General features: G+C 49.0%; 1 protein-coding gene across 1 annotated transcript in view; it reads left to right on the top strand.

Annotated features, from left to right (window-relative positions):
- Positions 1 to 1,908: 1,908 nt before the first annotated feature.
- Positions 1,909 to 25,636, top strand: part of LAMA5 (laminin subunit alpha 5) — a 93,327-nt gene continuing 69,599 nt past the window's right edge. Inside the window, exons 1-2 of the mRNA XM_054392069.1 lie at positions 1,909 to 2,193; positions 8,091 to 8,243. Of these exons, the coding sequence (XP_054248044.1) occupies positions 1,909 to 2,193; positions 8,091 to 8,243 (438 nt within the window). The remainder of the gene's footprint in view (positions 2,194 to 8,090; positions 8,244 to 25,636) is intronic.

The raw sequence follows: 25,636 nt of genomic DNA, 5'->3' as shown, positions 1-25,636 counted from the left end.
GATCTTGTGTTAAGTGGGGAAACCAGGGGAAAGATCTCCCAAGAGACAAACAAACAGGAAGGGGTTAATAGAAGTCTGAGAGCCCTTTAGGAAGTCTTTCTTACTGAATGGGCTTGGCGGCTGTGCTCCAGTGCTTCCTCGCCATGTGGAACCAGGCACCTCTCACCACCCTGCGTTCACAAGTCCTGATGTCATGCTAATGTGATCACTGCAGTGCACAGTGCCAGGAGAGGAACAGCTGGCAATGGATGGCTCCCTGGTTCCTGATGGCATGTGGATCTGCAGTCCTCCACATCCTGAGGTTGTGAATGACTAGCTTTCCCAAGCAGCACCTGGCGGGGGGGCTGCGAGTGTCTGACTGCCTGTGGACAGAGCACTATGGTGGCCAGGGCTCCACTCTCACCCTACAGTACTCTTACAGTATATATGATAGCCACATCCCATGCTTTACCTACAGCGAAAGGGATCTTTCAGAGGCCCCTGGAAGCTCTGAAAGGAGTGTGGGTGTGTAGCCTGCCAGGTACATGCCATATGCCACTGCAATCCTGGAAATACTTATTTGAACTACACCCACCACAATGGCTTTTTTAAAAGAGCTTTTCATATTTAAGACAATGACTGTTCCAGGAGGGCTGGGTCCTGCCAGGCTGTCCACAGAAGAGAAACAAAGAGGATGATGTGAGGACTGGAGCAAATGCCCAGTAGCAGCCTGTGAAGAGCTTGTTTTGCTTCCTGCAGTGCTCTAATACCGTCACAATCCAACTGTATGGAGTCCAGAGCTGATCTCTACTGGTCTATTCTGTGTCTTCGTAGTTTGAAGAAACAGCATTGGCTGGTTCAGGCACAACATTTTGTGTCTATCTTTCAATTCTTGGATTAAAAAAAAAAAAAAAAAAAGTCTGCCTGTGCTAGAAAACCAAAGTAGTGTTTTGATGAGTTCATTTATGTATTGTTACATAGAACTTCTTGTAACGTCTTCAGTTTCTTTGAGGGTGGTTGAACACTGGCACAGGTTGCCCAGAGTGCCCAGAATGTAGAGTTTCCATCTCTGCAGGCATTCAAAACCCATCTGGAAGCATTTCTGGGTGATTTACTCTAGGTGACCCTGCTTTAGTAGGGGGGTTGGAATAGATGATCTTCCGAGGTCCCTTCCAACTCCTACCATGCTGTGATTCTGTGATTCTTATCCACAAAGTGTTTTCCTCCAGGTAGTATATAAAGACCTGACAGTGTGTGTCTCTGCCAGGAAGGGACTTTCTGTGTGCACAGAGCGTTGGGGGCAAGGTTGGATTATCTCTGAGCTGTTTATTTCCCCCTTAGGTGAGAAGGGAAAGGTTTTCCCCCGAAACCAGCCTTTTCTGGGGAAAAATGGAGGCAAATTTTCCCTGTCCAAATTCACGGAGACCTACCAGCATATCCCGAGGGAAGCAAACTGGATTTTGTGGAAGCCTTTTAATGTTTTGTTAATTAGTAATAGAGTTTTTCCTGCAGATAACGCGATCTGTCGGTTAATGGAGTTTAACGTACCAAAGCCCCGGGAGCGCGGCGACAGCCCCGCAGATACAATGGGTACTTTGTTCCCTGCGGATCCGATCCCCCTTTTCTTTGGGAGGGGGAATCCCTTCACCCCGTTTGGCCTCTCTTCCCCTAAAGTTGCGCCTGCCCGCAGGGCCGGGGCTGGGGTGCGTGTGAGTCCCTGCGCTGGGAGCCGAGAGGTTGGGATGCGCAGAGGACCCCGGCGCTGATCGAAAGGGTTAAAAGGGCGGCGGGGCCACGCATGGGGTGGGTGGCCCCTCCCCGCCGCCGGGGCTGAAGTAGCGCTGCGGCGGCAGCGCGCAGAGCTCAGGCGGGACTGGGGGGAGGCCGGTGCCGCTGCCCGCCCCCGCCGCTCGGGCAGCCGCGGTGAAGATGGCGAGGGCGGCGGAGCGGGGCGGTGCGTGGCCGGGGTTGCTGCTGTGGCTGGTGCCGGTGTTGTCCACCGCCGCCCGCCCTCCCGCCTCGTTCCCCAGCGATGTAAACGGCCACAGCCTCCACCCGCCCTACTTTAACCTGGCTGAGGGCACCCGCATCTCCGCCACCGCCACCTGCGGCGAGGAGGCGGCGGGAGGCGGCAGCCGCCGCGCCGTGGAGGATCTCTACTGCAAGCTGGTCGGGGGGCCGGTGGCGGGGGGGGACCCCAACCAGACTATCCAGGTACGGCTGGCGTGAGGCGCGGGGGGGTACCCGGGCAGCTTGCGGAGCCTCGCTGGGGTGGCAAAGCCATCTCCCGGTTGGAGGGTGCGAAAAGATCTAAGTCGGTCTCCCCGTTTTGTGCGCCTCCAGTCGTCGCTCTCTTGTCCCATCCCTGTTTTTTCCGCCGTCGGGGCGAGAGGCGGTGTAGCTGTGTCTGAGAAGGTCAGAGGCTGCAGCAAGGAGTGGGACAGCTTGGAGATGGGGGAGCAAGCGGCAGGGCCCCCGCTGCTGCTGACGTTTTCCCACGCATCCCCACTCGCCTGGCCACCACAGCTGGACCATGTGCAGAGCTGGTCCACGAGATAGCTGGTGGGTAAGCGGTGGGGTGCTCTGGGAGGGGGCAGAGGGCAGGCAGGGGTGGGCCCCTGGGCATCCTCTCTGGCCCAGGCCTGTATGCAGGAGCTGGGACCTCATCTGAAGCCCCCCCGGAGCATTGGGACCATGAGACACACGTGCTCTTTCTCTCCCAGCCTTGCTCGAAGTGGCACATGTGAAACGCAGCATGCTGGGTTTCCCCGGCATTATTTAAAAAATTGTTAGTTCTTATGTTGACAAAATCCTGGGTAAACTTGCTCCTAAATGGTCTTTATGGGTCTTCAGACCACCATTCCCCCTGTGCTCAGCAAGTATTAGGATGAGCAGAGAAGAAAGTGAAGAGGATGAGTTTTACAAGTGAACGTCAGGTGACTCATCTCGGGGATCCCATTTTAAGCGGACCAGAGGGAGCCTGCAGACAGGAATGTAGATGGTAAAAACTGCTGTGCAGTGGCTCAGCTATGGCTCTCTTGAAAAGAGCAAAGAACAGTTGTAAATAGGCTTGTAAAACATGAGTTGTAGTTGCAAGATCTCCAGACCTGCTACCCCCCTGCTCACAACAGCCCAAGCTGGGCAGAGCAGCTCTGATGTGAAAGGCTTTCAGCCCAAGGTCTGCCAGCTGATGCTTACTGGCTTGCTTTGCTTGTGAGGTTCACAGTGCCAGTTCACCTGTTGCAATGGAGCTGTAGGGATGTCTGTGCTATATCTAACAGTCAGTTTCTGTGATTGAGCCTCTCTTGGTCTTCTGCTTGAGCTGGCTTGCTTATAAAATGATCTTTAAAGCATTTTTCTCATTCTGGCCACATTCTCCTGAGTTAGTGCTGCACTAGGAATTTTCTGGCTATTGTGTGGTTAGGACATGGAATTTTGTTTTGTACATAGTAGAAATTGTTGAGGATGTTACTGAATGGCAAGAAACTGACATATTCTCCTCTTAAGTTTTGCCACTATCTAAAATGATCTATTTCACTTTGCACCATGAAATAATGTAACTTGGAGAAGCTTTGCTTTAAGGACTAGCAGTAGGAGGTTATGGAGACCTCGATGTAATCATTGTGCCTGTGATGAGGTGAAGGTAGGAAGGAAAGGTAAAGAAGTAACTGCTACCATGTGCACTTGCACAATGATCTGCTGAGCAGAACTGGGAGGGTAGACTGCTTAGAAAAGCTGCCAAATATGGGTCTGCATTTATCTGTTGCTCTACATCTGTCCACCTGTGCTCTTGCCATGCTGCTGGCTTAGTGTGACGACAGCACTGGAGGTGCTGGTGACTAAAATAAACCCATTAGGCTCTGGGGTCACTTGTAACTCATCCTTCCAGCACAGACCTTTCTAGGCATGCAGGGTGTGCACATCCCCTCCCTCTGTGTGTGTCCCTTACTGTTGAGCAGGGCTCCACAGCCGTGGTTTTCCCCACCTCCCATCCCCTCTGCAGCCCTGGCACAGGGTCACTTTGATCTGAGCACCACTTCCCAAGCCAGTGGGCTTCGGCCAGTCTGAAAGCTTTAGAAAACATTCCTTTTGTAGTGGCTCCTTTCCATGACCACAGGCAGCACCTAAAAGGGAGGGGAAGAAACAGGAGGTGTCAGAGCAGAGGTCAGAGTTCCCAATTCATCCCCTTTAGGGGTTTCGGCACCACCTGGTGACTAAAGCAATGAGGGAGGTGGGAGGGAAGTGTTCAATTTGAGCAGACTGAAACAACAATAATGCATGTTCTCAGTGCCTGGTGTCCCACCACACTGAGTTCCTTCCCTTCTCTGTTCACCTGCTCAGTGCAGTTGTGGTGCAAAGGGGGTTTGGTCAGGAATGCTGGAAGAATGTCTCTTGGGGTCTTCCAAGAGGTTTCCACATGCTGTGGTGGTGGTGAAGGGATGTTTCCTTCACTAAAGACCCAGTATAAACATAAAACAATCACCTAGTCAATGAATTCAGTCAGTTGGGTTTTCCACTAGTTTTCATTCAGCATTATCGAAGACTTTCAAGAAAGGGAGTTCATTTGCCTAAAAATATTACAGTCTTAAAATGCTGATAATTACTATGCTTTCTGAAATTATGTTGCTTTAAAGACACTTGCAGTGATTTTGGCACAGATTGTGGGAAGGCTCTAAACCTTTTCAAGGAGTTTGCTTCGCTTTATTCAGGCCTCTTTGGCAGAAGACAGCATTTCTGACTGTGGGGGGCTTTCCAGTCTGCAAGAACGTGATACACAGCAATGCTGAGGTGTGCTGGAAAGGACTTGCCATGGAGGCTTGGCTACCTTGTGCCACTTCCTAATCAGCATGGGAAATCTTACTTTAATCCTACTGAAGATGAGGCAAAAGAGATGTATTTTTCTGACCAAGCTTCTGAAGGTTTTTGTAGTTCTCTGTCTTCCAAGACAGAGACAGTTCTGTAAAGGCACAGCCATGTGCTCGTGTGCCCCATCCCAACCAGCTGCCTGGGGGCTGTTCCAGGAACCTGCCAAAGCTGGCAGGGATTATCCAGTGCTGTTGGAGTGAGGCAGGGTTGTAGATGATTATTTCAGGAGATTAGTTGTATAACAATAAGGGAAGCTACTAGCATTAATTGAAGCAATTACAGACCTTAGAATTTAAAAACATGCAACCGATTTCAAATTGGTGCTTCCTGTGTTTTGCACATTGCTGAGCTGCTCTTGCCAGAGCAGAGTTGGAGGTCTTGTCTTTAAGCTCTTCCAGGTGTTAACAGATGGGGTCTGAAGCTGTTTCATACCTGCATGTCTCTGAATCGAGTGGTGTTCTCCTTGGATATCCTGCAGTAGTCAGTGACCATCAGACCTGGTGATCATCCTGTCTTGTCTCTCATGTGGTGCTGCATGGCAGGGAGCTAGCTCAGTGCAGGGTTCTCTGTGGGCTGGGTGATAGTTGATCACTAGAGAGATAGTTCTACCTCTCTATATGAGTTTCTTCTGTGATTGCCTATGTGACAACATTGGATTTCAGTGGTTTAACTGCAGGTGAAGACATGTAGGTTTTTAGAACAAGTTGCCATTGCCTGGTCAGATAGCACCTGCTTAACTCTGTGTGAGCAGTTAATCTACAGCCCCAGTGGACTTTCCTTGTCCGAATTTTTTTTTTTTTCCACCCCCATTTCCTGCCGTTCTTACCTCCTCTGTAGTGGCCCAGGCTGGGTCACACTCCCTGTGGTTTTCCAATAAATTAGGTGAGGAGAGCTGAGGCTGGGTCATAGCAGGGCCAGATAAACCAGGACAAAGCCATCTGCTTTCCCTGAGGCAAGTGGTGCCAGCGGGAAGCCAGGATAGGCTTTATGCTCAGGGGAAACTTCAAAGTTCCCTCTGACTTGAGCAGGAACAGGATCAGGTCTTGCAGGTCTCTGGAAACTGTCCTCCATTCAAACCTCCTCCTTATCTCTCTCCCATTGCAGTATGCTCTGATAGTGGCAGTTTTACGTTCTCTAAGCTGTCTTCCCTCTTCTTGCATTGCTAAAGTTCTTTCTTTGGTGTACCTTAGTGATGTCCATGCCTCTCCTGCTCTGGCAACCCGCTGTGTCTGCTAAGCCTGCAGCACACAATTGCTTTTTAATTAAAATCCTCTGCTGATGTCAGAACTTTCCTCTTCCCTGTAGAGACCTGATGCACTGTGCAGGACCTGAGCTGGTCTGAAATACAAATAGCTGGAAAGGTTTCTCCCAAGGTTTAGGTCTGGCCCTATTGAAACTACTAATGAGCAAGTGGTGCATCAGCAGGGCTAATCCCAGTTTTTACCAGCAAATTTGCTTCAGCTGTTGATGTGTTACCAGCCCGATGGCAGCTAACTAATGGTGTGGCTAACAGCAGTGGAGAGGAGGAATAGCAGCAGCAGTACAAATGCAGAGCTGCTGATCCTAATTTTCAGTCTTACTGAACTTGAATTAACTGTTGCCTGTGGGTGTGAACTTTGGGTTCAAAATGGCTGTTCACATCTGTGGCAAGAATTTGAAGTATGAGAACTTTTCTTTTTTTTTTTTTTTGTTATTTATTCCCATTTTGTAATCTTGCCTCACTTCTTCCCCCCCCCCTCAGCCCCAACCTCAGTGTTGTGTATTGTGCGGCAGAAATTTCCACACAACCTGTTGCACCGGTTCCTGTTAAGGGTTTGAGCCGAAGAGTTGGGTCAGTTTTATCTGGTCTGCTCTCCTTCCTGGCTCAGTGCATGTTGAAACGAGCCTTGTCCTGACCTCTCTGTACAGTGAGAGCTCCCTGCGTGGCTGCTGGTGTTACCTGGATGGTTTCAGCTGCCCTTTTCTTTGGCCTTGTGCTTGCCTGTCTTCTGTGTTCATATCTCTAGAGGAGTTAATGAAAAGGTGTTCTTGCTCAGAACAATTTGTGTTGGATAATTGCCTGCAAATAACATAGCACATGGCTGTGGGGAAGAATGCTGTGAAATCTTTCTTTTGCTCTGAGATTCCTCCAGAGTTTGGGGCATCTGGAAAATCACAGCTCTGCAGTGGCTCTGTCTTGCCTCAGCCCTTGTAGGGATGCAGATGTGGAGTAAGCAGGAAGGAGGTTGCCTGAGTTGATCCTGTACCTGGTATAATATTAAAGCTGGCTGCAGCTGGTCCAGGCGAGAGCAGCTTGCTTGCCTGAGGGTAACTGTGCCTTTAAAAGGAGAATTGCCTGTAACAGAGTTCCTTTCTAGACTGTTTGTAGCAGCAATTCAAGTGACAGAACAGTGGCTCCACAAAACAACTTGCCAATTTTCAGGGCTATTTGCAGGTTTCCTTAAGAGTGGGTCGGATTCATTTGTGCATTAAATGGGAAAGAAAGAATTGCCCCTAACAGCTCAGGTCTTTGTCTGATCCTGCTCAGGAGGTGCTGTTAAAGTTGCAGAGCTGTTTTCTCTGGCAGCGTGTCCATGGAGCTGACAAAGCCACCCTCACCACAAAAGCAAGACAGAAAAGAGATTGCAGCTAGATCCCTGGCCAGCTGACAGCAGAGGCTGTCCTTTTCTGGCCTTGCATTGCAGCATCACCAGCAAAGGGAGCTTGGCTGCTAGACTATAAAGCTTGAAAGTGTAGCTGAAAGGGCTGTACTTGTGAAATGAATAGGCTGACAAGAAACAGACTGTAGGGAGTTGGGCAGAAGAACTGCCAGTCTGAGTCCATAGGAATGACTGAATGGTTCAGGTCAGGCTCTCTGGGTGTCAGCAGGGATGTGAGTGGCAGCCTCAGCAGAGAGCTGCTGGCTGTGGAGCTTGAGCTACTGCTCTCCATTGCAATGTGGCTTCTCCCTCTGCATCTGGCAAACAGTTCTTTGTGTTGGGTCCCTTTGCCAATGCTCAGCACAGAAAGGATGCCCAAATTCTATGCTGGGTGGTTGTTGTGGGGTTTTGATTTTTACCTTCCCTACTCCCCTGCTGCCCCACTTTGTTCTTTTTCTATTCAAGCTCTAAATCAGTGCAGAGTTTCTGTATTGATTGGCATTAACAGACGAATACCCTGAATTTTCTGACTTGCTGTGATAACTGCCTGCTTTGTGCCACATTTCTTTGACTCTGGTTAAATGTTATTTTTGTTCTTTCCAACAGGGCCAGTACTGTGACATCTGCTCCTCTGCAAACAGCAACAAGGCCCACCCCATAACGAATGCCATCGATGGGACAGAGCGCTGGTGGCAGAGCCCCCCACTCTCCCGGGGGCTGGAGTTCAACCAGGTCAATGTCACGTTGGATCTTGGACAGGTAATTCAAGTCCTTTCTTGATTATGTTATAGACCATGATGGCAAGGACCTGCCTGTCTGCTTCTAAAACCCTTCAGTGGTCCTTGCTGGAAAGGTGGGACAAACCCCACTCATTTAGTGGCAGGGCAGGAGGCTCTGGTGAAAATGTGTAATGGGTGGGTGGAGCATTCACTGCAGTCCCTGCTATTTGCTGGTTTAGGTTCTTGCTGAAAGTTGAGTCATTTATGGAAACCTACCACACTATGTAGATGTCATTCTCCTAAATAGAGTACCTGGGTCCTGAAGAGGGAAGGTGGTTGGCAAGGCTTCACCTCACAACACTAAAATACAGCCCTGAAGAATTTAGAGCTGCAAATAAACTCTTTAGAAACAGTAAGTCCATGCTGAAGATCTTCCTGTAAAAGACAAAGGGTGGCAATGGATGTTTGGTCTCTAATGCTGGCAAGTCAAAAGGAATTACCGTTGTAATAGCATGGCTGCCCAGCCCCCAGGCACCTCTGCTGCTTCTATTCATCCACTAAGCTATCCCTCTGGAAATAGAGTAGGCTTTCAGGCTTTCAACTTAAAGAAAAGGAGCAAAAAAGACGTCCTGGCTGTAGCTGTAGAGGCAGGAAGGTATCACAAGATGGAGACCTGATGGGCTGTGGGTCTGCTTTCTGGTATGGGGACAGCTCTCTGGCTGGTGGATGAGGGAGCTCCTTAGCCTTTGAGACACCCCTTTCTCTGCAGTCCCTGCAGCCTCATCTCTGGGAGCAGCCCCTGCTGCTCACTGGCAGCCATTAGCTCTGGTAATTCAGGATTTGGGGCATTTGCTCTGTAGTCTAGGATGGTACAGCACTTAAGTAATGAAGTGCCCTCATGAGCAGGTAGGGGATGGACTTTCACCACCTCTGCTGTGCTTCCCCAAACTCTGCTACCAGCCTTGTAGCACCAAAGGCCAAGCTTGGGTCCCCCTTGACTGGAAGGTCTGTGAGATGAAACAGTTGTGCACTTGTGGACAGCTCACCTCTTGCATGGGAAACCTGGCTGCTGTGATTGCTGAGTGCTCTGACCTTTTGTTAGAGTATACACTGATTGCAGTGATTTCAAGTCTTGGTGGGCATCAAAGCTTTGCACTGACCTTGCAGATGGCTTTTTCACCCTCTTGTGGAGTAAAGGCTTGTTTGTCACTGCTGTTTATGGTATCTGACTCCAAATTTACAGCCATGGATGTGTTGATGATGATACCCTTCTGTTAGATACCTCAAGCCCATACTTTAGTCCCCAGGCTTGTCTTTGATCAAATCCCTGCCCTGCTATAGCATTTGCTTAGAGCCTCTCAAACACCCTCCATGATTTTTTTTCTCTCCCATGAGTGCCTGTTCCTTAAAGCTGAGCTATACACAGCACCAACAAAATGCCTCCTAACGCCTGGGGCACATCATGTATCACATAATAGCTGTGTGGGCAAAGCCTCCCAGGGCAGCACAGGGTGTGCTGATCCCCTTAGCCAACGTAGGTGGCATCTGCTGTGTCCCTTAGAAATGTCCCAGCTGGCAGGGGCGTGCTGGGTGGGTGGATTGCTTGCACTCCTTCCTCTGACCAAGGGCCAGCTTGCAATGTGGCTTTTGATTGCTCACAGCTTCTCTGGAAAGGGATTTTCAAAGGCCACCTTTCCTGGAGAGTTGCTTTTCCTCTTAGTCATTCTCTGTGGCAACTTTCTGGCATTAGGCCAGAGCTAACCCAGCTGCCCTGTGTGCTTGCAAGCTGCTGTGTTTGGCTCATCTGTGAATCTCCACCTTTTTAAGCTACAAAGCTGGGAGCCAGAGCCCAGAATAATTTTGGGGGGCTGCAGTACTGCTGAAGCTGAAGTGGTCTAAGTTTACCTTCTCTCTCCTATCCTCTTCTCCCAGTCCTCTGTCTTTACTTTTGGTACCCTGTGGGGTGGGATTGCACAATCACTTCAGAAGTTGGTAGCAGAACTTGCAGTTGCCTCACCTGAAGGGGAGTTTCTCTGGGCTAAATTTTCTTCCCTGCCACCTTTGCAAACTAAGAGGTTGCCCAGCTGATCTCAACTGGAGCAGAAATCTGAGGCTTCAGCTCATTTTTAGTGGCTTCCTCTTTCTACATGCCCTTATTGTATATAATTGCTGTAATAACCTCTTTATGTTCCTGGTGAGAGCCAGTTCTTTGCTTTTCCCTCCTTTGTTCTGGCAGGTTAGGCAACAGAAACAAGATGAAATGTTACAAAATCGCTAATTTCCTCCTTTTGAAGTTGAGGCTGGTTGAAAGGATGGAATCTTGGGATCCAGCAGGGTCTGCAGAGTGAGCACTGGATCAGTCTGGTGTACCTGGCAGCCAGGCTTTGCAAATTCTTTAGATACCTGTGGAGCAGTGCAGGCAACACCCTCAAAGGCATGGTTGAGAACAGGGCTTTGTTAAGCTGGCAAACAAGCCCTCTCCTTGCTCTGTGTAACCTTCTAGGAAGGTATTGGACCAATTAAGATTTAGTTTAAGGGACTGCTAGCCACTGAAAGCTGTTGTCCCCTTGGGGGGTGGTGAGTGCCTGTAGTGCCAGTGCTGATGGCATGGTGCTTTGTTGGGGGCTGGTTATGGTGACAGCCCCCTCCCTTTGCTGTGGTGCTTCCCTGCTGTCTTCATCCCTCTCAAGCTGTAAGTGCTTAATTACCAGCTACAATCAGGTTTCTCCAGCATTTGGCAAGGCTGTGGCAACCGGGAGAGGGACACTTAATTAAGCTACCTGTTGGTCTTTGCTTTTGCTGGTTGGGTGCTTGTTCTTCTCACAGGGATGATAAAATCCTATGGGAAGGAGAGAGGGAGGAATATTCACAGCCAGAAATCAGTTAAAGGGTGGCTCAGGCTGACCACCCAGATGTTGTGAGAACCTTAACCATCCACATCTTGTCAGTGGCGTAATCTTAACAGCATCAGCACTGCAGATCAGAGCTCTCATCTCAGTGTGGGGAGAGATTATGGCTGATGATCTGCTGGGGGTCAGATCTGAACTGCTTCTGCTGGTGCCTTGTCTGTCCCTGCCTCCTTGGGCAGGAGTAGTTTTTCATTTAGAAATTGATGGGAGGAAAAGCTGGAAGAGAAGGAAAAGTCACTTGAGAGTTTCCCTGTCAGACCTGAGTCTCAGCACCAAAAATACGGCAAACAAGGAGGAAAACTAAGTGGATCTCAGGAGCTGGTGGGAGGTATGAAGAGGGAATTATTTATTTTCTTGCTTTTATTGACCTTGTGCTTCAAGCTTTAGTACACTTAGGATGAATGGTTGGGCCTGAGTGACTTTGCAAAATACAACGTCCTGGCACCATGATGAAGCACAGGTCAGGTTTTACAGAATGGAAAAATTGAAGAGTGCTAAGTGCTGGGAGGATGTTACTGTGTTGTGGCACAGGCTAGGCTTGTCCCCAACATTGGCCACCTTGCCTGGCTTGGAGGGCAAAGGCATGTGTTGTGATGGAGGCTCCTGAGCCTGTTCCACTGCTGCTTAGCTCCAAACTCTTTTCTGCTCAGAGCTTCCAAACCAGCTGGAAGTGGGGGAAATGTCTCTGCTGCAGAGGGGCTGTGCAGGCAGCTGAGGGACAGGAGACCATGACTCACTACCCCCATGGGAACTGTCCCCTCTGATCCTGCTGTGATTAAGTGCCACAGTGGGTGGAGGGGAGGAAAGGGTGTGATGGAAGAGTCTTGTGGGGGGTTTTAAGAAGGTCGTTTAAGTCAGAGCTGACAAAAATCAAGAGCTTTAAAGAAACATGAATGGTTGGCTTCTTGCCAGGGCCTGACATCTTCCTTGTGTGAAGGTGAACCCAGGCCAACCCTTCCCAGAGATGTTTATGGATAGTTGGTGCTTTATGATAAACTTGGTGGAGAGGAATGCTTGCAGTCATGCAAGAGCTGGAGCTTCGTGCCAGTGCTTGCTTGAGGTTAATTACTGCAGTGAGGTGGTGGCTGGATAGCATCCCCCATATCTCCCTATCTCCAGAGTCTGCTGGCCCTGGTGACACTAGAGAAAAGCAGAATTTCAGCCTGAAGCTTTGCAGGGACTTTCAGCTTACTCCCCAAAGGTATTTAATTCAGCGGTGCTGCACGGAGGGCATACAGCTTCCCCTACACACCAGTCCATGGCAAGGAACACCTACATCCATTCACCTCTGCCACTGGGGAGAGAAAAGAAACCTCCTTAGGAGAGCTCCAGGCTGCTACTGCTTAAAATGCACCTCCCTTTAGGGTTAAAAAGAAGGGGGGGTGAAATTGGATTGATTTATTGCAAAGATAGGAAAGAAAAAGGTCTGTGAGCTGGGCTTCTGGGCCAGTGTGAAGGTGTTCTGCAGTCACTGTGTCTAGGCAAGGGAGTAGATCAGTAGCTTCCCAGGTGCCTCAAGAAGTACCTCTTGAATTTTCCAGTGATCACTATGGGACCTGCCAAAGTTACCAATTTCTCTGGCCTCTGTTGAACTGATTAACTTGTTTGCCAGGCTCTTCTGGCTGCAGAGTGAAAGGGGTTCACTGGCACAATACACACTAGACACTTGGCCAACAGGCTGCTGTTCCTTAAGCAGAATTCCCCTCAAAAGGAGGTGGGTGCTTCTCCTGGGGTGGATTTCCAGGGCAGAAACCAAGTTTCCTTTTTGCACTGCAAACGTGGCCCCTTGGGACTGGCTTTGCACAGTGGTTAGGTGTGGAGGACACTTGCAGGCTCTGTGAATGAGGCTGAATGCCTGACTGACACGAACGAGTCAATCCTCTTGGTGCAAATCAATTTCCTGTTAATGGATATTAAATTCCTACTCGTCCTTGGTAGATCTGGGGGGAATTCTGTAGGTTAAAATGTCACCTGGCCTAATGCTAAAAGAACACCACTGAACCACAGCATAGTAGCTGGTGTGTCACAGTGCTCTGAGTTTTTCTTTCATCTCAATTTCCAGCCTCCCATTTATTTTCATTGCAATAGTAATGGAAGCTGCTGGTGGAGATCTTGATCTGGACAGGCTGGATTGATGGGCTGAGGTCAGCTGCATGAGGTTTAACAAGGTTCCATGCCAAGCCCTGCACCGGGGTCACAACAACCCCATGCAGCACTACAGGCTTGGGGCAGAGTGGCTGGAAACTGCCCAGTGGAAAAGGACTTGGGTGTTGATTTGACAGCTGCCTGAACGTGAGCCAGTGTGTGCCCAGGTGGCCAAAAAGGCTAACAGCATCCTGGCCTGTATCAGGAATAGCATGGCCAGCAGGAGCAGGGAAGTGATCATGCCCCTGTGTTCAGCACAGGTGAAGCCACATCAACAATACTGGGTTCAGTTTTGACACCTGGGGACATGTTTTAGTGGCCATGGTCAGTGGTTGAACTCCATGATCTTAGGGGTCTTTTCCAATTGAAATGATTCTATGATCTTCAAGAGCCATTTTGAAGGGCGACTGGAAGGAAAGCCTTGCAAGCTGATGGGCTAAGGCTTATCTCCACGTCTCCAGCATGAATCTGATGTTTATTCCCTGGCTTAATTAGTTGAATAACCCTTCTTGAGGAGTAAACTCATTGAATCCCAGGAGAAAGCTCATGGTTGTTCTTGAGCTGTTGTCCTAGCTGCTTTCCCTGGACTTAGTGTGGGATAAAGCTGATGGCCATCCAGGAAGAATTTTTAGCTGAAAAAACAGGTTAATTTCACTCTCTTTTCACCTTTTTTCCTTTTGGACCTTTGTTTCAGTTCTTGTGATAGGTCTTGCTGCTGCTGGGTGATGGAGCTACTGCCTGCACTTCCCTCTGAGACATCCTTGGTCATTCTTCCTATACACAGGGGAAAACTCGAAACCATTCTCTTCCTTTCCTTTCTCTTGGTGGGGATGTCTTCCCCAGCACACATCACTGGGGAATGCACAGCTTCCATTCTGGGGGGAGCCACAGGCTGCTGGTGTGTGTTTTTCCTGGAGCATTGCAAGAATGGGTGAAAATCAGGTGTATTTTTTTTTTCTACATGTAGCTTTTAGTTTTCTTAATTTCCCTTGCTGTAAGGACTACTTGGTCTTCACTGTGCTTGAGCACCACTATGGGAAAGGGGTAGGAGGGCTTAGTGACATTTATTGTGAGCTTTTTGCACCTTCAGTAAAAGGCCGGGGCGTAAAATCTCTAACAAAGGCATTCTTTCTCCAAATTGTTCTCTGGCTCTTGGAGCAAAAGCAGCATTAAAAATAAAGCTTGTTAAGCAGGCTGAGTAGAAATCTTGCTTTCAACAGCTGAGCCTGCAGGCTCTTCTCCTGTGTAGGATCCTCTGCAATTGCCACAAAGTCCTTCAGAAGTAGCTCAAGACCTCTGTTTGTCCATTTATAGGCTTCAGAACCCTAGTTTGCCCATGGATATGGCTGGTTGGCCCCCTTGACTGTGGAGCCTGTTCAGTGCTGCTCTATTTAACGTGACTGTGAGTTGGAAGCAGGGTGCATATTTGTAATGCCTCTCTGGGAGAAGCAGAAAAGGTGTGACTGTGAGAGCACAGTGCTGGGAGCTGGCACTGAGCCCATGTGTATGGATCTTCTCTCCCAGTATATTTTCTCCTTTATTGTTTGAAATAACTTCACTTGTGAAGGCTGTTCTGTTTCCTTCAGAGTCGCAGTTCCCCCAGCCCCAGCAGCTTGTGTGTGTGTGCTGATAAAGGGGAGGTTTTTGCCTTCATTTAGCCCCTCTCAATCTTTTGAGTGCTTTCTGCCAGCTCCCACTGGATTCCTGGCTCCAGCAGCTGCAGGGAGCCGCTCAGGTGAGCGGGAAGGGAGTGCCTGACTGTTAATCAAGCGGGAATTTGTCTCCTCTGGCAGCAAGAGCAGACCATCCTCTCCTTTTCAAACAGCCTTGCCAAGTTGGGTGCCAAGTTCCCCTCTCTGGGATAGAGAACAGCCTGAGATTCTTTTACCCCCTCATTGTTAGTAGTGATTGTGGTTGCTGTAAGGAAAAACGATGTGCAGAGCATCACTTTAGGTAAATCATGGATGACATGTGAATTTTAATTGTGCTACATTTATGTCATGAAGCAGTACTGTTTAAAATCTGTTTTCCAGGGCTGGAATGAGTAGGTGGTACTTCACTTATAACATCTGATTCCCAAAAGACCTGCCATGCCTCATGTCTGCTAGGCTGTGAGCACCGAGAATGCTCGCAGAGCAGCAGGACACTCAGGGCAGATCACTCAGCACTGTGGCACCTTTTGTGGCCTCTGAGGAGGATCTTTCTGCTCGTCCTTTGCATCTTGTACAAATGACCCTTGTGCTTCCACAGCTTAATCTTCCCAGAGGCTACACTTGCTTTGCCTAGACCTGAACCAGCTTGGGAGAATTCAGGTGTTAAAATAAGCCTCAACTTCCCCCTGCAGAAAAGCTCCAGGTAACAACTGATGAAAGGATAATTACTCTTTCTAAAATGTGTGCAAGATTTCCACTCTAATTTCTCCCTGGATATTGTTGACTATATTTAATTTTGGCATGATGAGAAAGGAGGAGGCTGATGGTGAGGTCTCCTGCTGTGGAACTCTCCCTTCCCTTCAGGCTGTCTGTTCCTACTCAACTCCCTGGGATTCTTCAAAGATTAGGAGAAAGCCTGGGGGCAGGCATGAGCTGGGGAGAGGTCAGATGAGCTGCTGGCTGACTATGGGAGGCTTTAGTTTGCAATGAATAGCCAGGAGGCAGCAAGCCTTGTCATTTCTTCTTGCTGTTCTCCTGCGTGGCTGGAGTGGTAAACAAGAGCATGCCTTGGTTCAGGTGTGAATGTGAGCAGATACACGTGCTCCAGGGGTCAGCTTTGTCCAGCTTGTTTGTGGTTGTACCAGGCAAGTTAACACTGACCAGAGCTGTCTAGGTCAGGCTCTGTTTGCTGGAGAGTTGTGTTTTCTGCTTCTGACAGATGTCACTGGGAGCATCTGGTGAAGGTCAGTGGAACTGCAGTTCACAGCTCTGACATGGGATGTGGTGGCATGTAAGTAGGGGGGTTAGTATCTTTTGCACTTTGACTTGTCCTGTCTCCAAAATGGGATTACTGCACCCATCTCCACCTGGAGCCTGCACAGCACCAGGCTAACAAGCACAGTCACGTGCAGGAAGGAATGATTTCTTGAGCCAAGCCAAGGGAGGTGAGCCTGGAGGTGCTGCCAGCCCTGCTCTGTGTGACCCAGGCATGGGCTGGGAGACATGCTCATCCTGTGACATTGCACAGTCTGTTCAGTTCTTGATGCTTATCCTGATTACGATGGGAAGCTCCTCTAGTGGGCTATTCCTGCTTCCTGAGGCAGGTTTCCAGGGGTTGTCCTTGCCCTCCACAGCTTCAGCATAGCAAAGTCCTGGCTCAGATCCACAGGGCTTGTAGGGAGGTTGCTAAATACACTTCTGATCATCTGCCTAGTCAGCTTCTTTGCTCTTTCAAGCCTGTTCTAGCCCCCTGCACCTTTCTTTTGATGCTTTACCAAGCCTGGCTCAGCCCTACTTTCATCTCTGCCTTATTCTTTTATTGTAGCCATAAATGTGGGCCTGCAGGCTGTGCCCAGCCTTGATCCTCAGCTGTTTCCTGTTTTCTGGATTCAGTGCTCTTCAAATTCCAGACCTCCCCTCCTGCATGTGATGCCAAGCAGTGCAATAAATAGTACATAGTTTCCCAATTGATAGAAAATAGAAAGGGGTCCAGGAGAAAGACACATGAAGAGGCACATGTCTGGTGCAGTGGGATGAGGAGTCTTTAAATGACTGCTGAGCAGACTCAAGATCAGCAGCAGCTCATCAGGGAAGCGTGGTCTGTTCACAGCTGCTAACTGAGCTTTTGCTTCTGGAGATATGCTGGTTAGAGAGGAAGGATTGGAACAGGGATTTGACATACTGGGAGATCCAGGAAGGAGGGCAACGCCTTGGGAGTAGCATGTGGATGACTCTGCATGAGGTGGGAGCAGTGCAGTAGTTCAGGACTGCTTTGGTCACCAGAGACTTTGACAGGGATGGGAAGAATGATGTTACTTTGTGCTCCACAGAAGGACTTGCCAAGCATGAGTATTGGAAAGGCCTTTGTTGACACGTCACTGATAATGGAAGGTGGGTCTGGATGGTGCCAGCTCCTGTTTGTGCAGCACAGGAAGCAACAGTGCCCATTTCCTCTAAACACTCCAGCTCGGCCCCATGAGCACTGCTTTGGAAAGGCAGAACAGGGAGAGAGAGGTGGGGCTGTTGGTGTGATTTAGGGACTCAGCACCACTTCTCACCTCTTCTGAGGTGGTCCATTAATGTCACTGAATGTCACCTACTTGATGGCAACAAGGCTGTGTCACAGACTGCCAGCATGGTGCAGCCAGGTGGCTTTGCAGCTCTGCTCAGAAGTGACAGCCTCTGGCAGAGAGGTTGAGCAGAGGATGGGGGCCAGCAATGAGACTTGCTGGGGCTTGTTGGTCAGAGCTACTGGAGGACAGTGTTAGGATGGTAGCTTGTCTTGTCCTTCCCTCTGTCAAACAGCAAAATGTTCAGGGGAGATGTGAGCCTCCTGGATGTGGCAAGAAGCATCATACCTGTTGTTCCCAGCCACATCTACCTGAGAAGCTGTGACTCTGCCAGCAGGGTTAAATTAGCTGAGCTGCTCTTGCAGGGATACATTTGTCTGTTGCATGTTTGCATGGTTATCTGGAAGTTAGAACAGTTCCTGTTAGAATGAGTTGCCTTTATCCTAGGAGATTTGCATATCACTGATGGCTTTCACCATTGTACCTCTGTGTGCTGAAAACCACAGCTTTGATGGAGTAGATTTACTGCCAAAGCCTGTGTGTAACTCAGCTCTTAGTTGGGGTGCTCTGGGAATCATTTTGCATCTTCTGCTTGGCATCCTGAATCTCTTTAGTGATCGCTTGCATAACCTGTGGGGTGACAAGCAAAGAGCCAGACTCTGAGAGTTGCCACAGCTTTTTTCATGTGTGTAGTTGCTCCTTCCCATTCCTTTCTTTCCCTGCTTTGATACAGAGCTTTCCCTCACACGCACTCAGCTGAGCTCTATTTCTGGGTTCCTGCAAGTTCCTGTCACTGTGATTGGAGCGTGCCCTGTGACCAAAACCCAGCTGGCATGCTGCTGTAGGCATCTCTTGGATCTAGTTAAATGTGTGTGGTGCCAAGCCCCGATGGGAAGGGGAAGAGAATGGCTTTCTGGTATTTGCACAGAGTTGCAAACTGTAAACACAGACTCATGACTGCAAACAGAAATCTGTATTGCTGGCTTCATCATGACTTCACTGTTGTTGTCCTGGCTGTTTGCTAAAGCTGTTCCTTAATCCTTTCCAGGCTTTTACAAAGTCTGCATCCACGCAGACTTAGTGGGCACAAAGATTTTGGCTGGACTCCAGGATGGGTTTTGCTTTCTTCTTTCTTTACCAGTCATTGCTTTCTGCCTTGAGTAGGTTTGCTTCAAGCCTCTGCAAATGGGACTTTAACTACAAGGGGGGTCTTGGAGGGGGCCATGAGTACAAAAACCTGTGGACTTGTGAGCCTTGTGCAAACAGCAGCAAGAACTGCTGCACAAATGCTATAGCTGTGGATCTCTGCTGGTGTTAGCAGCAGCATTGGGAATGTTAATCCTGCTGTGGCCCCGGTATGTGCTGCTGTTGGGTCAGCTAACCCAGCTCTGAATGGCAGTGTCATGGTGGGGAAACTTGCTGACAAATGCTAACATGGTGTGTGGATGGAACACAGAGGTGGTTTTCTTGGTATTTGGGTTTTTTTGTTTTGCTTTGTTTTTTAGAAGAATAAACCTGCTTTGTTAAAATATGCTAACAACTGGAGCTTCAAACCTGGTGTTGTCAAGGCTTGCAGGACCTGTGCCAAAGAACTGCAGAAAAGTGATCATAGAATCCTAGAATGCCAGGTTGGAAGGGACCTCAAGGATCATCTGGTGTAACCTTTCTAGGTAATAATGTAGTTTAAATTAGATGGCCCAGTACCCTGATGTTGCTGAAGTATCTGGAAGCTTGGTTCATGTGGGTTTGGTGAAGGGAGTTAACACATGGTGCAAGGGAGGATCTTTTTCCTCTTGGAGCTGGGTCTTCTCTGTATGTGTGGAACCTGGAGCTGCTGCCTGGTGTTGGTTCAGTAAGGGACATTCTGAAACCACTTAGCCTTGGGAATGAACAATGGGGAAGTAAGAAATACCTGGAAGTGGGAGCAGGAAGGAAATGGTAGTTGCCAGCTCCTAGAACTGGGTTCAGAAACAGTCAGAAATAAGATGTCAGAGCTGGAAAATCCATCCCCTCTTCCACATCCAACAGAAGAAGGGTTCAAGTGTACTGCTCTTGGGTGCCAGAGGACTTGGGACTCCTTTAAGGTTTATGTGAGTCACTCATCTTTGGCATTTGGCCATTTCAAACGAAAAGCCTTTCAGTGGCTGTGGTGGTGAGCTGAGACCTCTCGCTTTGTGCCAATTTTTAGCTAATTCATCCTCTTCCGTTTCCTTCCCCTCCTCACCCTTCCCCTGCGCGCAGGTTTGTGACAGGATATCCACTCCAGTCAAGGGAATGGGGGAAATAGTTGCTTGTAGTGTGGCCAGTTGCCAAGGTTGCTTTGTTCTCCTTGTCACTGAAAGGACAGCCCAAGGAAACCCTGGGAGCTGAAGCTGGCATGTGCCTTGGAGTGGACTTCCTGCAGCTCTGGAAGTGAAATGCATGACATGGGAATTTTGGGGATTTAAGTCCCATAAACGCAAGGAAAAAGAAAACCTTGGGTGGGCTACAGATAGGATTTCAGACCCAGCCTTTCTGTGATGGGAAATGGCTGTGTCACAGACATACAAGTTGTGCCTTGTCAAGGTTAAAACTGATTTTTGGTTTGATTCTTTTGGGTGAATTAAAAGCTGAGCTTGCCACAACCCTTTTTATTTTGTAGGAGAATCCAATCGTGGTTAAGGTGATGGCTGCCCCTGCACTAGTCAGCATGTTGGGGTTGGAGGCTCTTCTTCATAACACCCAAGCCCTTCCATGACTGATTGCAGAACTTTTTGTGATAAATTTTGAGCTGTAACGATGGTGACAAGTAGTGAATTGTAGTGTCTGGGGTTTAACTCTGTGGTATGACCAAAACAATAACATCCAGGGCTTTGGGGTGATGGGTTGTGAGCTCTATAGAGGGGGTGAGGTGGCTTGGTGAAGCAGATGGATTGGGGCTGATGGTGTAACACCTTGCTGTCCCCAGTGTGCCCTGCAAGACAGATTTGATTTCTGTTTTTCATAGTAGACCATCTCCAGAGGACCCTTCCACTCCTTACCACTCTGTGATTTATTGGTGTACATGCTGTGTAGTGGTGGGATCATTACATCCCTGCTCTGGGCCTCCCAGAAAGCTCTGGGAACTTCAGACCTCTAATTCACTGTTGCCTCCAGGAAGAGCAGGAGCTGTTTCAAGTCTCATCCAGTGTCTAAAGCACAAAATCCTATTTGTATCCTATGGAAGGGGACTTGAGTGCTGCTTTTTTTCAGCCCTTGATTTAGCCAAGCGTTTTCTGAATGAACTTAGCAAATCAGCAAGGCTTTATCAGTATTGAAAAGGGTCTTGCTGTAGCTCTTTCATGTTTGGGTTGTGGTTTTTTTTCTTTTTTGTACTGCAGAGCCTGCAATGTCTGGTCATGGAGCAGGTCCCAGATTTGCACAGATCTTAGCACACTTCAGAGAGCCCATTCCAAGTTTGTGGTCCTGCTGATGTAGCTGCACTTGTAAAACTCTGGTTATAAACCACCCTGCAAGCTGTCTAAAGCAGAGACAAGTGTTCTTTTGTCTGACTTCCCCATTTCAACTTATAAACTGGCCCAGAAACTCCTAAGAGTAAATTGTCCTGTGTGGTGAATCTGGATGGGTATTACTTACTCTAACTTATAGAATGTACAGTTGGGAACATTTGTTTGCTCTGGATAGTAGGAATGTCCCCTTGAAAGCATGCTGTGGTGTGGTAAGTATGAACAGAGGGTTTTCCCATCCCCCTCTCCAGGTTTCTGAAGGCCAAAGTCTTGAAACAGCTTAAAAAGGCTGCTAAAGCTGTGCTGATAAGATATGCAGCAAATGTGCTTGAGAGCTTAATGTTGGAACAGAAATGTCTAAGCTGTTTGCTTTGTCCTTAGCAGTGTGAAAAATTAATGTGTCTTATGAGGGAGCCTGGGGAATGAATGGTGCCCTCAGAGTAAGGGCTACACCAAAATGTTATTCCTGGCTGGCAGCTGAAAAGCTTGCTTCAGATTTACTGGGTAGGAGATTAGAGCTGCTTTGGGCTCTGCAGAGTTCCAATGGTTGTAGTTTTGTGGTTTCATAGGCTCCCTCCAGCTTTCTGAGCTTGGTGCAGAGATAAGATTAGCTGTTGATGCAACAGGTTCTGTGTTGTTTGGAGATGTGTTAATTCCTTATTTTCCCAGATAATTCCTTATTTTCTTCCCCCACCACTGTTATTAGCCCTCTTCAGCCAATGAGCCAAGCTATCACCACCAATTTTGGAGGCAGCTCTGTGCAGCTATTAGAACAGTGTCCTGGGAGCTTTTGGTGAGGCTGGGTTCATAACACCACTGGCCCAAGTCAGAGGATGCTGCTGTCATACACCCTCTGTTTTACACCAGTGCTCCCATTCCCCTAATCCAGCATCCAATCTTTACCCCTGCCTTTGTGATCCAAAGCGCAGCTTAAATTCACACCACGAGCACAAGGACTGGAGACTGTCCCCTGAGGTGACCAGAGTGCACAAAAATCATGAGTCAGTTGTTACCTGTAATGGGCACATCTGGGTCTCCTGCACAGACACTTGCAGATGGAAATCCAACCTTTTCCAGCACATGTTGCTCACCCAAACGAGGGTGAGGGTAGGTCCTGTAGCCTGCCCAGCAGAGAAGCAGACCTGCTTCCAGGGAGGGTGGATGGGTGCTGCATGCAGGACCCATGTGGCTTTGCTTTGTTCTTTGCTACTTTTTGCTTGAAATGCATGAGTGGGTACCCCAGGCTGTGGGGCAGAGAGAAGGACACTCTTTAGAGCTGTGGGGACCTTCCCTGCACACACATCTGCAGAGAGCCACTTCCATGGCAGGTCACTTGGACATATTTCACCAGACTCTGGTGCCATGAGAATAACAATGCAGCTATTGCTTAAAACCCTGGGGTTTTATTTTAACCTCCCAGGTAAATGACATCCCTGTGCAGTGCCCCCACCCTGGACACATGCCACTGCACAAGCCTGCCCTTCTTTCAGCAGTGGTCTTTTAGTGGTGTGTGCTTACACACCCAGACCTTTTATCTTCACTAAATCACAGCTTTCTTAAGCCCTTGTGTTTTCTGTAGCACTCCCCTTATCTTTATTCCTTCCCAGGGCTGGGCAGTGGGAGCAGGGAAGCAGGAGGGACTGAGCAGGCTGTAAATGGATGTTTGCCCTGCAGTGATGCTGGCTGGTTACAGCAGCAGGGGAGACTGAGAGCAAGGGGAGCACCTGTAGGATAGTTGGGCTGTTCCAGATTGCTGGACAGTTGGGGTTTCTACAAGGCAGCTCTCTTTGTTAAAGTCTGAGAGTGGTTTTGCAGCAATTTTTGTTGCAATTTCTTCTGTGGATATCAGCTCAATGAAAGGGATGAAAACTGCCATGAAGGTCACTGTCAAGTGCCTTTATGGTCTTGTCTTGACTGTCTGTCCCCTTGTTTCTACCTTGTCATTTACATCCATCAGAATAAGGATACTGTGAAGTTCTGGGAAGTGCTTTCTGCTGATTGCAGGCAGACTGTGGGACCAGTGAGCATATGCACTTCTGTTACCTTGTGTGCTCTGGGTACTGGGGCAGGGCTCTGCTCTCTGTCCAACCAAGCCAGGGCTGGACAACCACATGCACTCTGCTGTGCTTTTTGGTTGCATGGAACCTTGTCTACAAAGGCAGTGGAGCTGGTGTCCTGCCCAGCTCATGAAATCACTGTTTCTGATGGTTGTGGTTGCTTCCATGCTTACTTCTGCTTTCATACAGCAAGCATTCAGCAGTGATGCTTCACAGCATGGCATCATCTCCTGGTAGCTAGCCCCCAGACTCTGGCTCAACTTTGTATGTGTGTGCAGGTGAGTCCACAGGTGTTTCCCTGTGAGTGCATATGCTGTTGCCCTCTTGTGGCTGAGCCTGCAGAAGACTCTGCCTTTTATGGCTGCTCCATGCAAGGACATCTTGCTTGCTCTTTGGCCCTTTGAGTTGGAAAGCACCCAGTCTGAGCTCTGCTTCCCAACGGTTTTGGTTACTGTCTGGGGGTTTAAAGTGTGTGCTGAAGGGCAGCAGTTCCACAACCCACACCACCTCTGCCCCATTCTGTAGCCAGAGCTGCAGGTTTGGAGCATGGCACTAAGAGATGCATCTTCAGATGCTGTTGTAGGGGGAAACCAGTGCAGTGTGGGCATATCTGGATGAGGAGGGATACCTGCTGTGGTGCAGGCAGCTGTGTGGTTGTGCATATCCTTTGAATAATGTGCAAATAGTTGCCCAGCACTCTGCTTTGCTCAGTTTATTAAGGCCTGGCCTTTCTTTTGCTAAGGCTTTCAACAAGCCAATTTACAGTCTTGGAAGGGACCACCCAGAGCCTGGTTTCATGGCCAGCAGAGGGGGAAGGGAGGGACCTCTTCAAAGAGAAGAGGTGAAATTATTACTGTGCCCTGTATATTGATTTCAAGAACTGTGAGGCTCTGAGTTGGATGCCAGCCTACTTTGCTGTGATCTTAGCAGAATGTGACCCCTGTCCCTCAGCAGCAGAGGTATGGGAGGGATCACGTTTCCCTGGGCAGATCTGATTTCTGGAGGCTGTCAGGACGATGTACCCTGTGCCTGGGAACACTGCTGGGAGGCATTGCAGGGGAGGCTTTGGCTGCTCCTGGTAGACACATCATCTAGTATAAACACCCACCACAGCAGCTTTGGAGATGAGTGCCAAACTGTGTGGATTGCTTGTAGCTACCCTGCTTGCATGAATGGCTTTGCCTCCCCTCCTTTGAAGATGATGACTCCCTTTGAAAGCAGGAGATCAAGAAGCTGCTCTCAGACAAGTTGAAATACACTATTTACAAATGTTTGTCCTGGAAAATATTTGTAAACCTCCCCATGGGAGCAGTGGCCTCCCTTGGACTGTGAAATACAGCTAACAGCTTGTGAGCCAAACTAACTCAGGTTAGCATCTTCCCATCAGCCACTTAGTATCAGTCCTATGGTGTTTATATCACTGGCTACATGGTGCTGTAGCTAATGCTGACTTGGCACTCAAGAGGTCCCTGCCTCCAGAAGAACTGTGGGTGTTCAGCAAAGGTTAGAAATTAAATGGCTACTCTCTGCAACTGTTCTAAAGGCGTTTTGGGATATTCATACCAGGTCATTAAAAGCTTCTTGTTATTCTCATAGTAGCATGGCACGCTACAGCAACACTGCTGCTTCCAGAATAATAGCCTGTGTCCTTTGTATCTAATCGGTGGCTGAGAGGAGCAGTGCAGGGTTGTGTGCTGCCTTTTTTTGCACTGTCTCAGTTCCAGTGGCAGAGCAAGTCCTGGAGCCTGATGGAGATGAGCTACCTGTGGTGCTGGTGGTTCCATGCTGCTCCAGTGAGGACACGCTGGGTGTTCAAAGCTCCTTGAATTTGTAGTCCTGTGCTTATGCTGTATCCATAACTAGTGCTTAATTTGTGCTCCTTTTTATCTTTGCATTATAGGGTAGTAAATCCCCACAGTGATGCTGTTTTCCGGGCAGGAAGTGGGGATGAGGACCCTCCAGGTAGCCCAGGGAGGTTGTGGATATCCTCTCCCCAGGCAGGTTGAAAAGTGCCTTGAGCAACCTGCTTTTAGTGGGAGGTGTCCCTGCCCCTGACAGGGGGATTTGAACTAGATAATCTTTAAGGTGTCTTCCAACCCAAACCATTCTATTGTTCTGCAGTGGTGGGACTGATCAGGAAGTACCTACACCACCAGGAAGGAGGGAACATGAGATGGCTGCCCTGCAGACTAGGCCTCTGTCTTTGATACCTGGAGTTGGGAAGCCTTTGGGGTTCATTTTCTCCACATCCCAGCATCCGCATCTCATGCCAGCAGTGAGACCTGGTGCGGTTCAGTGTTCCTGCTCTGCGTGCCTCGATGTCCCTGGAGCTGGGACAGGATGCAAGTGTATTGGTGGCATCAATGCCCTGGGTCAGGTTGCTGAAAGAGAGAGGAGCTGACAGGTGCATGGACGGCAGCAGAGCTGGGTGCTGCAGCACAGCTCCCCTCGAATAGCAACCACCCGGATCTGAATCTGGGTCAGAAGCATGACCTGAAACACTGCTGGGCTTGAGACATTCTGGGTTGCTCTTCCTTCAGTCCTTGGCTGCTGGGGACTGTGCCAGCCTCATCAGCCAGAAATCTGCTGTTAAAGCTGATCCAGGTGGATTAGTG

This window comes from Indicator indicator, chromosome 24 (assembly GCF_027791375.1).
Source record: "Indicator indicator isolate 239-I01 chromosome 24, UM_Iind_1.1, whole genome shotgun sequence".
NCBI lineage: Eukaryota > Metazoa > Chordata > Aves > Piciformes > Indicatoridae > Indicator > Indicator indicator.
Note: the sequence above shows the minus strand (reverse complement) of the source record. Positions and strands in the feature narration are given on the sequence as shown.